Raw genomic sequence first — 13,216 nt, 5'->3', positions numbered from 1 at the left:
GATTCTTAAAAGCCATTCACACATATCATATTTACTTCAAAAAAAAAAGATTAGAAAATGCAGAGTTTTCCCCAAACCAGTAATTCGTTCTTTAGGAAATCCCAGTTCTAGCTTGGTATCTAGCAGTTAGGACAGGGTATTCTGTTCAACAGCCAGTCACATTCTTCTCTAAAGAAACGTGATTTTGAGCATTTCAGCAATTCTTTATAATACTATGTAATTGTTAATATAGTTTATCAAAAGCACGTTGAAAAGAACGCTTTTATAGAGCTTTCAAACCAATCTGACCCCAAATCTTTTAAAAAATAGTGTGTTTTTTTTTTTTGGGGGGGGGGGGGGGGGGGAAGTCGTTTTTCATTTTTGTTTTTTTTTGGGAGATGGGGGGTGAAATTGCCCAGTAACACATAATTAGGTTTCAGTGTGCTCCAAATCATCATTTGGCAGTTACAGAAAGCATTAGAAGTAATGCAATTGACGTGGACCAACCTGTGTGTGCCGTTACTAAAAGAACAGGGGCAGACCAGAGCTGTTACTCTCCTCAGTAACACAGAAATCTTGCTGAGAGTGTACAGTAGCATGAAAACAGCCTGCAGGAACAACAGGACTCCTACATGAAAAAAAAAAAAAAAACAGTGTTTAAATAAAGCTATTTAACTGATTTACTATTTAACCGATTGTGCAAGTCCACAGTCATGTATACACAGCGATAAGCCCTTTTGCTTATGAAGTTCTAAACCCACAAAAATCAGCTCGAAATCAATACAAGTATATTGCACTCTAGCCTGTTCCAGATATTAATTGCTGTTCTCTGGATCTATATTTTCCAGAGAATTTCTGAAATCAATTGCAGAGCGTTCTTCAGAACCCAGAAGAATGAGATATGTCTTTACTGTCTTGTGAAACCTCCTCTAAATGTCAACTCTCTTCTGTTGCTTGGGAGCTTGTTAATTTTCACCTGATTGCAGAGTACCAAAATGAACTCTATTTTTTTTCTTCTTTGGCAGCTGGGTGAGGTATCAGATGAAGTTTCATGCCGGCACATCCTTTCAGCATGCAAGCTTCAATGACCGTTGTTTTCAGTCCAGTATTTCACAAGCAGAGTGATGTGGAAAGGTGAGATGGGATTATCTGTGTTTGTGTGCCCAACAGCCAGTCTGTTTGTTTTTTTTTGTCCATCCACAGGACAGAGATGGTTCTTTGCCTGGAAGTCTGGATTGAACTCATTCCACATGCCTACCAACATGAGGAGCTCTTCCTTCAGGTGGAAAAATATAAACACGGTGATCATTGCTCCTGTCCTGTTCCTGTTCACACTGCCAGCTCCAAACTTGTGAATGTCATGATGGAGGAAAGCCTCAGTGCTAGTCAGGGTGACCAAATTAGACAAGTATAAATTATCAGAGCCTTTTGCAAATGTGTTGTGGGTTTTGGTGGTGGTGGTCGCTTTCAAGAGATCTATGCATGGGTTATTTGTTCTCCCCCTCAGCAGCTGTGTTTGGGGTTATAATTAGTCAGAGCTATTCTACCATATCCTGCAGCGGGGGGCTCCGAGGTTCTGTTTACCAAATCCTCTTAACCCGACACAGAGCCCTCTTAACCTAAAATCTGCGTGTTGGGTGCTAGAATTTTTATAAAATGAGAGCTGTTTCTCACAAAATACCTGTAAGCGCAGTCTTATGACTGAAAGGTTTATGTTATCATTTTTGACTGAAGTATTTGCTTTGATATTCTTTTTGAGTACTAATGGACCTGGTATTAAAAAGCTTGATATGCTATTAGTGATGTATGCTAACTACCACATCATATCAGGTGCCAGGGATTATAAATCACAGATTTTGAAATGCCTTCATTACTTGTGGTGGCTTATTTTCATCTTGTATTCCTTGTATAGCAAACATAAGCCATGTTATTTCTCTTGCTAGAACAGTAAACAAACTGCTCATATGATGGTAGCCCTACTACATTTTTTCCCCCAGCTCTTTCACGTGTAATTTTTAAACCTGAGTAGGCAGTGGTAGGTGCCAAGACAGGCATGTAGCTACATTGTTCAGCCGGTGCTGGTGTGAGGCAGTAAATCTAAACTTAGTTGGGTGAGATGAAGTGGTAGGTACTGGATCCTATCTTCTCCATGATCACCACTTTCAATGGACTTTTCTAGAAACCCATCTGTGTATTTTTATGTTCTCTTGTACTTAAATGCAGAAGGTCTAGCAGGCACGGAGGTATGCATAATGTTAGCAGGAGTTATCCTCCTAATCAGATTGAAGAGATTGATTTAAATATAGTATCAAAAACTCAGATGCTGATATAGGGACTGCATGATTTCCCACTCTCACCTCAGCGTTTAGTACTGTCTGAGTGAGCAGAAAGGCCAAAGTTGCTACCGATAACTCTCTTCTGAGTGTGTTTTGGGGGGATATTGTTTCCTCTTTTCAGCCTTGCATAACATTATTTAGCATAAATCAAGAAGTTATGGGTGTTTGTGCAAAAATATTACCAAATGTTACAGAGCTCTTCGCAGAGGGGATAGCAGCAACCCCTCTGCCAGCTGCCTTGGCAGACCATCTTCAGTCTCTTTATAATTGTTCTCCAGCCACTTGGCTTTTCTCTAGAAATGAATTTGAACTGTTGATCCTCACGTTGTTTTCCAGCAATATGAGGAGCCTAGAATGCAGAAAAATCCAAAATCACTCCAGTGGAAACAAGTGGTGACAAGATTTTCAAGAACAGTACACTTGCAGTGACAGATGAGCAATTAATATCTGAATATCTACCTACAAGTATGACCCAAAGGGGACATAGCTGATGTAAATTTGGAATAGCTAAATGCTTCTATTATCACTTCAAATACAAACTGATGGAGGATATTAAATGGTTTGAATAACTATACCGAGCAGCATGTTCACCTTGTCCCCTAGCACATAAAATTAACTGAAGGAATTTAGCTGACTTTGAAGGGGCTTGACTGTTCTGGGATGAGACTTTTTAAAAAAGTCATCCCCATCTAAATGGTGCCACTGGAGGAAAGTATGGATCATAGCTGATGTAATGTAATTAATGTCTTCTGGTGGAAGTGAGCTCACACTTTAACTCAGTCTCCTTAGCAGGTTTGCTTTTTTTTCCCTATTTTTTTCTCCTGAAAGGAAGAAGATCCAATGAGGTAATTACCAAGGAATGAAAACTCCTGCAGGAATCATTGCAGATCATCTCCTGGGCCTCAGTGCATCACACTGACCATTATTATGCCTCTTTCACATTATGGCAATTGCTGATTTGCATTCTCCTGAACCAAAACCTCATACATGTATGGCCAGGAATTATCTCATTGTGCAAGACAGGAAGGTACCACAACACAACCGGGATTCCCAGATGGGACCAAAAGTGGATGTGGCATGGAGGTGTGAAGGAAGCGAGGTGACTGATTGGAGGTTTTCACAGCAGAGAGGGAGCCTCAAGTACTTTGCATTTTCCAAAGTCCTCTTGCAGCCCTGGCCGCCACCCTACACTTTATTTCAGCACAACTGACGATACCACACCTGCCTAAGCCAGAAGCTGAGGCTAAACACCCTTTGTTTCACCTCAGCGGCTCACTCCAAGCCTTAGAAACGCTTCTCCTACAAACGCTCCGCGCCTGCTCGGCCACACCGGCAGGCGAAGAGCGAAGCCCGGCGGCATGGCTGAGGAAGAAATTCGTCAGGGGGGAGGAAGAGGAGGAGGAAGAGGAGGAGGAAGAGGAGGAGGGGAATCGGCTGCCATTGGCGGCATGCAGCCGGCCCCGGAGCCGGGCCACGGGGCCCCTCAGGCGGCGCCCGCCCCGCTTCCCGCTCGCCGCGGGGGCTGAGGGAGGGAGGCGGGCGGCAGGCGGGGCGCCCCTTCCCCGTGACCCTGCGGCTCCTCCCTTCTCCCCCGCTCCTCAGGGCCGCCGAGTAACCTGGTTTTAACGCGGGCCCTCCTCCTTTCCCCCCCCCCCCCTCCCCTTTTCTTTTCCTCCTCCCTTCCCCCCCCCCCCCCCCCCCCCGCTTCTCCTCCAGCGTTAACCGCGGCTCGGGCTGCTCCCTCCCTCCCTTTCCCTCCCCTCGGAGCCGCCTCGCACGGAGACATGTACCCGGGAGCCACCTCCGCCGGACCCGGTGAGGCTCTGACCGCTTTCGCCTCCCTCTTGGGGCTTTCTGGGGCTTTCGGCTCGGGCTCGGTGCGTGCCTGAGGGACGGGGAAGAAGGGGAAGGAGGGGACGGCTGAGGGGAGGCGACCGCCAGCGCACGAGGCGCCCTCAAGCACTCTCAGGCGCTCCCCCCCTTCATTTTTTACTCCCCGACGGGGCCGTTTTGGGGACTCTAGGCCCTGTTGGAGCCTCTGAGGCCGCGGGGAAGGAAGGGGCAAAGCCTCGTCGCGTGTCCTGAGGCCCCAGGAGGGGCGGCTCGACCCCCCCTGCCCTCCTCTCCCGGCCGCCGTGAGGCGAGGGGGCGGCGGGGAGCCCCCCGGCTCCGTCCCGGGGTCGTTCCCCGGGCTGGGTGAGCTCCGTGCCGCCTTCCTTCCCCCTCCAGGCCGGCTGTGCTGCCAGCTCAGCCTCCTGCTGGCAGCTCTGGGGTCTCCATTTCCTTCCCTCCCCGCTCCCGGCAGCGGGCCGCATCCTCCTGGCCTGCCCCGGGCTGAAGGAGGTCGGGGGGCGCCCGCTTGTCACGGGCCCTGCTTCATTTTGGGGTTTTAGGTGTTGGTAAAACCTGCCCAGACCGTACCCGGGCACCAAGTAGGGCTGGAAGAGGTTGTCGGCTTCCTTAGGTGTCCTCAGGCTCTGTCGTGTAATGAGTGCTGTGAACTGGGAGATGAACGTGGACAGAAGAAAGGTTGCCAACTCCCTCAAGGACCCCCGATATTATTTAGGAGAAACCTATTAATATCGTAGAAGTGGGTATTGTTACTATAGGACAATGCTTTTTTGATTCCGGGCAGTTTCTGTGAGGCAGTTTCTATTTTAATGCAGGAACTAGAGTGTTTGGGTGGCTGGTGCCTCGTACGTTGCTTTTTTTTTTTTCTTTTCTTTTTCCTAGAAAAGTTTCAGAACAAGTCGAACTTCCTGTATTTTAATTTACTGTTCCTAACAGCTTTGCATAAAAACTCTCGCCCTTATTCTCGGATTCCTTAGCGAGGAGCAGCGTGGTGAAATGCAGGACCTGTAGCTGAGGTGGCTTTCCTGCTTCCCATGGATTGTGAGAGAGTTCCCAGCCTGGGACCCACGGCTGGGTGCTGGCTTCTTTTTTCTTTGATTTTCCCCTTGAGGGGACAGGAATCAAGAAGGACAGCCAGGAGGAATTGCTGCTGTGTTAGGAAAAGCAGAGGAGCTGTACTTCTTGCTTTTCTCCCTGCGGTGCTGAAGCCTTTACTAGAAGCCCTGGGAAGATAGGACTCTGTGTCTCCTGAGTGAGGTTCAAGGTTTTGGCTTTCGCACACTTTAGTACCAATAACTGTGGGTAAACATTGATTTAATCATTTCCTTTGCTTCTAGCATCAGGTTCTCTTGTTTCCACGTTCAGTGTACAGGTATTTGTGGAGCTCAGGCTGTGCTGTTGTTGCTAAGGCTGCTTACCTCCTGTCAATACATCTTGTTCAAATTTGGAGAGCCAAGTTATTGAAAATACTGCCGGTGTATGGATTGACCGTAGTTTTACCTGTGTGGGGCGATTGCTGGAGGTGACTTAGAAATTAAACTGATATTCACATCTTAAATAAAAGGCGCAGCGTTGGAGAAGCCTCCGGGGTGGAAGCTTTTTGTAGCTGCACTCCGTAGAAGTTCCCTAGGCCCCCGACCCTAAATATTGGGGGGAACGGGGGGAAATTGGTGTGCTGACTCCAAGAGGAGCCATACGGAGGGTGGAGCGGAGTGCAGGCACCACGGCCAGGCTCTGTGATAAGATGGGGAACCGATAAGCTGCGTATTTGCTAGCCCGGGCCAACGGCCTGCCATGTTTTTGAGAAAATGCTGTCCTTTTGGTGAACTTTGACCACTATAATATCATAATGATACTGAAACACACCTCCATCCTAAAAGCTACGTGTATCCAAGGTGTAGCTGTGCAACACTGAGCTTGTGCTTCACATTTTTCTAGTCTATACCTTAAAAGCAAGGTGAGAACGTTTCACACCAGCTGTAATGAAGGTTTGTGTGCTGGTCAATCTCCGCCCAAAGGTAAAAAATTATAAAAATTAGCTTAAGGGAGAGAGGATTTTGGGGAAGATGCCATCGAGTAAGGGAAGATGCCTTCTGACAAACTGGGCATTGCTCCCAATTACTTTAACCTTTAACATAACAAGGTGGAAGCTCCCCTGTCCTTCTTCCTTCGCTCTCTGTCTGATCCTCCTGCTCTCCCTTTCGCTCAGAGTGATCTTTCCCCAGCGCTAGATTTGGTGTGTAAGGGTATTTTCCCCGCAGCAGAAGATCCCTTTCTGAGCCCCGGGCTTTTGATACCACAAACACCACGCTTTTACCGAGTCCCGGCTTGCTGTTCCCCTCCAAACATCACCGCTGTGTCTTGGGCTCCTGCTCCCTCCCAGCAAGCTCATCTTCTGCCTTGTTTACTTCCGAGTTTCTCTCGGAGGCTCAGCCCTTTCCCTTTTCCCCTGAGCAGAGCTGGGCAGCAGCAGCGTCCGTCCTGGGGTGCGAGCTGCAAGTTGTTCTCCACACCGTGAGGTTCTCTGCTTCCTTCCCCAGCTGTCCCAAATACCTTCCCTCTCCTCATCAAGTTGTCCGGCAGGGCATTCGGTTAGCATTTTATTTTTGAAGACAGCAGCGAAGCAGCGTGGAAACGGGGACTGTCAGCGGGATGCTCGGCCGTCTTGCGCAAGGTGTTCCGTGCGGTCTGCTGCTGCCAGTGAAAGTTCCCTTCCACACGCTCAGCTGCTACCTGAGCGCACGCTGAGATCCGGTTCAGAGGAATGAGCAAGAGCTGTGGTTTGCAAACATGCGCTGAGACGCAGCTGCCGCGAGTGCACGAGAGTTCCAGCCCCTGCATGTCTGTCAGCACATCCTCGACGCCGCGTAAATGCTCCATTCATGCGCCTCCTGACTGAGATCTTGCTGCCGTTTGCTTCTCTCCAGCCCGTGGACACATCCGAGCTACTTGACTCCTCCCGCTCCCCTTGCCAAAACTGGACGCTGCCAGCCCCGTTCTGTCGCGTTGGCCCCTTGCCAGCGAGCTGGCTCGATTTGCCCAGGGTTTGCTATTTTAATCTTAATTCTTTATTATTTTTTTCCCCTGGAAATGGTAGAAGGCAAGTTAGGAGGCCGTATCTGACTAATTTCCCAAAATTGCTGCTGAACGTGGAGACTTTGTTCAAACACGCCGTTACGTTGGGGGGAAGGTACTTCTAGTACAAGAGAAGGACACCGCAAAATCTTTTATTTCATGTTTACGATCCCTGTTCCTTTTTCCCAAGTACTGACTTATTTAATTTGCTGCATTTTTCAATCCCTACACTTTTTTTTACCTTCAGGAAACTGTTAAAAGTAAGAAATGTGAAAGTATGGGTGAGATTTTTGCTTTGCTTCTTTTAGCGCAAGAAGCTTGATATTCTTACGTCTTGTGTTATCTTTTCCAGGACGGAAAAATGTAGAAGTGGCGTAAAAAGAGAATGTTTGGGGCTGGAAGGGACCCTTAAAGATCATGTCTTAAAGATCCTTCAAGATCATTTTATTATGATGCCCGTGCCTTGGGCAGGGGCATCATAATAAAAACATTGTCCTTCGATCGATTTGGCTTGAAGAAGCGATTAAAACTTCCACAAGCTTCTGTAACTTCCACTGCAGAGCGTTTCTCTATTTCTAATTTCTCACCTTTGCGTGCTGCAGGCTCCTTTTTGAGTCTTTGAAAGGACGTTGGATTCTGTCTGCTACCTGAAGTCCTAACTTGTTGTCGACGCAGCAGTTGTCTGAAAAACTTTTTAAAGGGGGTTTTGGTTTTCACGCGAAACGCGGACTTTGTTCCTTGAGCTAGAAAAAAACTTGGAGTTCTCTGTATCAAAGCAGTGAAACTAAGGCTATTTTCTCAGTTGCTGTTTGGCTGAAAGTGCCCCCTAAAAGTTGTCAATAGACTTCAGAAACTTTTAAATCGTTCTTGAGTTTCAGTGGGTGTGTGTACTCATTTTTAACCCCCCTATATTTTCTGGATGGTGTGTAGTGGTTGCGTATTCTCTCTCTTTAGTCCCAAAACATTCAGGGAAGGGTGTGCTTCTTCCCCACACGGCAACATCTTCATCTGGTGGCTCTGAACTCCACCTGAGTCCTCCCAGCAGGTGCCCCAAGGGCAGCAAGAACGCCTGGCACCTCGTGTTGCTGCTCTTTGTATTTTGGAAAGGTTTTTTTGGGTGTCCCTGCTCTGAATGTGCCAGCTCGGCTGGTGGCATAGAGTTGGGTGGTTTCTTCGGCTTCGTTTTAGACAGCAAGTCGTGTTGAAATCCATCGTAAGCACACATAAAAGAGGAAATAATGTAATGTGCACCTTCAGCTCTCCCTTTTTTGCGGGAGAGTTTTTCCTTAAGCTTAAATCCCTTTCGTCAGCCGTACCCACAAAACACAGTGAGGTGTTTTTTCAGGAGCAGTGTCACCACGGCCAGGGGCTTTTCCTAGAGAAGACGACTCCTTCCTACGTTGGCTGAGCCTGCTGTGTAGTCGTATCTTAAAGACGAGGGGGTGATTAGGTGCAAAGACAAGTGATGAATGAACCATCTCCTTCTCCTTGGCGAGCCGAAGTACACAAAAGATTGACTGTTTGGAAAGTGGAAGTTGTTTTCCGGCAGTGATTCTCTCGTTGGCTGTGCAGAAACGTGGGGTTCAGGATATTTTCCCTCCCTCTTGAAAGATTTCATTTTGGCCACAACGTCTCGTACTCGACTCCTCGGCGGTGTGTCGGAGCGCTCGCAGGAGGCGGCGTGGGACATCCAAACCTCCTCGCCTTCCAGGAAAGCCCCGCTGGCACGTGTCGTGCTGCGCTGCTGCCTCCGGGCTCGGCCCCTCCAAAACGGCTGCGAGTCACGTTCTCAGACGCCCTAAGAGAGAGTTCAGGTTTCTAAAACCTGCTAAATGAGGTTAGCATATGACTGCCTGCCCTACCCTCTTCAGACAGTCTAGGAGGGAACGTCCGTTCCCAAAAACAGCCCTCCTGAGTTCTTCTGGCCCCCCAGAAACTGTGGGGATGGGGCCGATGCGTGCAATAAACGTCTGCGTGTTAAGTTGGCGTCGCAAACGGCCGCGGTTCTTGCTAATTAGCAACTCTTGCATGCGTAATGAGAGTCATCCCGGGGTGAGCTAAGCATGTGCCGACAAATAGCTTTACAAAACTTGCACGACTCGTCAAAAAGGGTGTTGTGGGTTATTGCCTGCCTTACTGCAGGTTTCAGCGGAGTGCCTGGTTGTATTTTCAGTGGCGGGCTTTGTAGTGTTCAAAGCGCCAGAAAATGCTGCCAATTTTAAAAATGTGATCTCTGGCTTCAGCAACAATTAAGAGAAGCGCGTCCTGTCCTGGTGACCGGGGAAGTACTGCACTTTTCAACTTAATACAAGATGCTTTTTCTTCTTTTCCCATTTATGTTAATACCCAAAGCTGGACTGAAGCGTTTCCTTGTCAGCTTTACGCTCTCACAATTAGGAAAGCAAAAGACAGACCTGCGTAGTGCCGTCCCCGGGTATGTCACCCAAGTCCAATCTTTCCCAAGCCTTACACCAGAGCTGTAATTTGTTACTGTGATGATTTTTTAGTAGCCGTTTCTAAGAAGTAGAGCTCTGAAGAGACCTTTTAGAAGTGTTCAGGAAGTGTTGTTGTGACCCTGAGGCAGAGCTGGTGCCCCTCGTTCTGTATACTCAGGGCTGTTTGGGTAGGCGGTGCCGTGCAGCGCGTTCAGTGAGCCTCAGAGGTTCAGCAGAGGCTCAGAATAAAGTTCTCGTGGGAGCATTTTGACAAGTTTGGGTGGTCTCTCTGTTTCCTCACGTTAAGGAAAAGCATTTCTTGTAGATACCCTCACAGCAGCTGAGAGGCCACACGCTACCTGGTGACTGTGTGCTTTTTTTTTGCTAACTGGGGGACTTCACAAAATGACACGGCCAAGGCAGAAGCAAACCATCGGCTCGATGTGGCAATGACATAACTAAGTCACTCATTAAGTTGGCTTTCCCCCCCCCGCCCCCTCTGCTGCCGTTGGTGCTGTCTTTCGGATTCAGTTCTCATTGAGCTTTCCACAGAGCTGCCAAATCTTGGTCGCGTTTGGGTTGTGAAAGTGATTTTTAACCGCAGTGCCAGCGAGAGCAGTTCATCCTCTCCCCTTGTCGTTTGCATCTCCTCTTCTGTTTTTGCCAGCGCTTCTCGGCCGCGTTTCGTCTCTGCTGCAGCTTTTAGGAGTCTTTCAGCCTTCACCAAACAGGCACCCGAGAAACAAAGCTCCTCGCTGCTGAAAGCAGATGTAAAAGCCGTCCGTGTGCGAGTTTACCTACACCTCAAACTAATCCTGTGGTACTGGGGAAAGAAACGGTCGTGCTGGGGCTAGCGTGGGAGGCCGCACAAGGCAAGCTGATCCAAACTGAAACCAAGGCTCCCTCGTTTGTTGCCTCCACCTCCTGCCTCGGGAAGTTCTTCCTGCTCTGCTCCGCTCCGGGAACGTGCACGATAACACGGCCTTTGGGACCCCGGGCAGCTCGGCCCCGCAGAGCTTTCTGTCCTAGCAGGGTTTTTTTTGGTGCGTCTAGTTAACGCAAGAAAATAACAAAATCCTAAGTTTAATTTACTCCTAGGAAGCGTGGGGATGTGCCAATCCCGATTTATTTAAAACAAGCCAATTTGAGAAGAATTCCCAAGAAGGGAGGTTTCACTGGCTTGGCTGGATCAATCTGCGAATTGTTTGAAGTGAAACTTGTCATGTAGATGAACGAGGCTTTAAAACGTAATTATTTCTGGGGCCTCGTTGTGTACCTTTTGAAACTTGTTTAGCAAGCGTTTGCTATTAAAGGACAGGCGTCTGTTCACGCAGAGGGTAAACTCCTATCTAAATGTTTCTGGGTTCTTGGCTTCGCTTATCCTTTGATAAAGAACTTGTTTCGCTGTCCAACGTAGGTCAAAAAAAAAACCATCAACCGAAACCCACCAGCCCTCCAAACCCCAAACAAAACAGAAATAAACTTGAAGACTGCTCAGATGCAGGTAGAAAAGGCAGAATCGTGGTGAACCACGTGCGTTTCTTTTGGGGAATCGTTCCATCCTTTAACGCAGGGACACTCAGGAGCAATCCAGGCTGAATGAGGGTGTGTTCCTCTGAAAGGGAGAGCTTCGCTCAGAAGGAGGAAACTTCAAAAGGAGTTCCCACTGGGGCGAGGAAGTTGGAGCCTGATTGTTTGGATTTTGTTGCATGATTAGAATACACCAGTGGTATTTTTTTTTCCCCCAACTGTTTCAGATTTGCAAATCCCTGCTGATATAAAATTTTGGTGGAGGTATCGGCCTCTTGGTAGCACTTAGACCTTTTCCTTTTTAACTTTTACACTTCTTTTTACATTCGCAGAATCCTCAGAAGAAAAGGACGGCCCCCAAATGGAAATTTATAGGACAGGGTGCGATGTTGAGTAAGGTTTTACTAGTGACACTGCGGGAAAAACTGAGTAACTTCATTTTTCTGCAGGGGTTTGATCTCCCTGTAGTAAAATGCAATCATTTACGGTCTCCTCCCTTGCTTTTGCTGTCGGCTGGGGTGGCGCAGTGCCACGGCCGAGTCTTCATTTGTATTGACTGCTAGGAGAACTCAGGATGGTTACAGGAAGCAGGTGGAGGGAAAACAAGCTGTAATGGGGTGTGTGTGTGGGGGGGAATATCATAGAGGCATCCTGCTGGAAGCCTACACTCCTGTCATACCTCAGTTATTCCATTAGCACAAACCTGTATTTTACCACTCTCTCCAGCAGCGCTGAAAACCGCAGCCCTATCTCTTGAAACCGCATTACGTGCTGCTGGATCTCCCATTAAAGGTGCTCCTACAGCTGCTTTCGGTACCAAAAATGATAAATTAACTGCGAATTCTCTGCTTCGAAACCAAGACATGAGTTGAGTTTGTTTTTTTTTTTTTGTAAGATTAATCTGGTGTGGGTTTGGGCCAAGATTTCATTTCCAAGGAAAGCGTGGCTGCTTCTGCGTTAGAGCCCAACAGCTGAGGCTTGTAAAGTAAAAAGATTTTAGGCATGAGACTAACTTGAAATTCGTATTTCTAGACTTTAGGCAAAACTACTGCTATTCAAAGTCTCGGGTGGGTGTGAATATGCTTGCAAAAGGACAGAGCAAAATGTGTCCGTCCTGGACTATTTCTCTAACGAGCTGAGGACAAATCGCTTCTGTGTTTCATTAAGCTGCACACAATGTGAATTACACTGGGGACGGAGGTTTGGGGCCTCCGTGGCACCAGTCTCCAGCTGGCTCACCAGAAAGACTCGCCAGGGGCAAAAACCCGAGCCTTTAGAGCTTGGTGGGCTGAGCGGCGCTCGTGTGCGTGCGGGCGCTGATGCCTCTGATAACACGCAGCAGGAGGGAAGGAGCCAGGATAACCAAGGATCCAGATCTGTAACTGTTTATTCCAGGCGAAATCGTACAACAGCGGACTTGAGGATTAACATAGTTGGAATTCTTTTGCGGCGAGTGACAATTATTCCATAAAAATCGCGTTTAGATTAAGTCTACTGAACATAAGGAGACTGATTACAGGTTTGCAGGCGATGCTGTTCATCCAAGACGTTCCACAATGATGTACAAGGGTCCTAAAATGTGCCCAAATTTTCAGACAGCCCCTTCATTTTTGCTCATCAGTATTGAAGCAGTCAGGGATGTGAAGGCATCCCGCGTGGATCCGTGGTAGGGTCTGGGCAATTTCTTTGTGCTGAGAACAGGAGAAGAAGGAAACGTAACGCATCCAGAGCGAGGAACGGAGCTGAGCAAAGTTTCTTCAAGGCTCGTGTCCGAGTGGAGATGGAGACGTGGTGCCCTGGGACGAGCAGGTGCTGGAGAGAAGCACAGGAGGAAACTGAATGGGACCCGAGTGATCAAACTGGAGAGCTTTTTAGGGGCAATTCCAGGCAATAATGATTTAAGAATTGGATTATACCTGGCTAGGAAACTGGAGAATACAAGAAGAGAATTACTGGGAGGCTTGCATCCTCCCCACTCTTCCCCCCTTCTTTTTTTCCTGAAGAGACCTT

At 48.0% G+C, this 13,216-nt stretch overlaps 1 protein-coding gene across 2 annotated transcripts in view; it reads left to right on the top strand.

Annotated features, from left to right (window-relative positions):
- The first annotated feature begins 3,737 nt into the window (after positions 1-3,737).
- The window catches only part of AGO2 (argonaute RISC catalytic component 2), a 45,662-nt gene continuing 36,183 nt past the window's right edge, over positions 3,738-13,216 (top strand). For both annotated transcript variants that reach the window (XM_035318407.1, XM_035318406.1), the window contains exon 1: positions 3,738-4,130. In XM_035318407.1, coding sequence (XP_035174298.1) covers positions 4,100-4,130 — 31 coding nt within the window. In that variant the 5' untranslated portion in view covers positions 3,738-4,099. The remainder of the gene's footprint in view (positions 4,131-13,216) is intronic.

This window comes from Oxyura jamaicensis, chromosome 2, assembly GCF_011077185.1.
Source record: "Oxyura jamaicensis isolate SHBP4307 breed ruddy duck chromosome 2, BPBGC_Ojam_1.0, whole genome shotgun sequence".
Classification (NCBI taxonomy): Eukaryota; Metazoa; Chordata; class Aves; order Anseriformes; family Anatidae; genus Oxyura; species Oxyura jamaicensis.
Note: the sequence above shows the minus strand (reverse complement) of the source record. Positions and strands in the feature narration are given on the sequence as shown.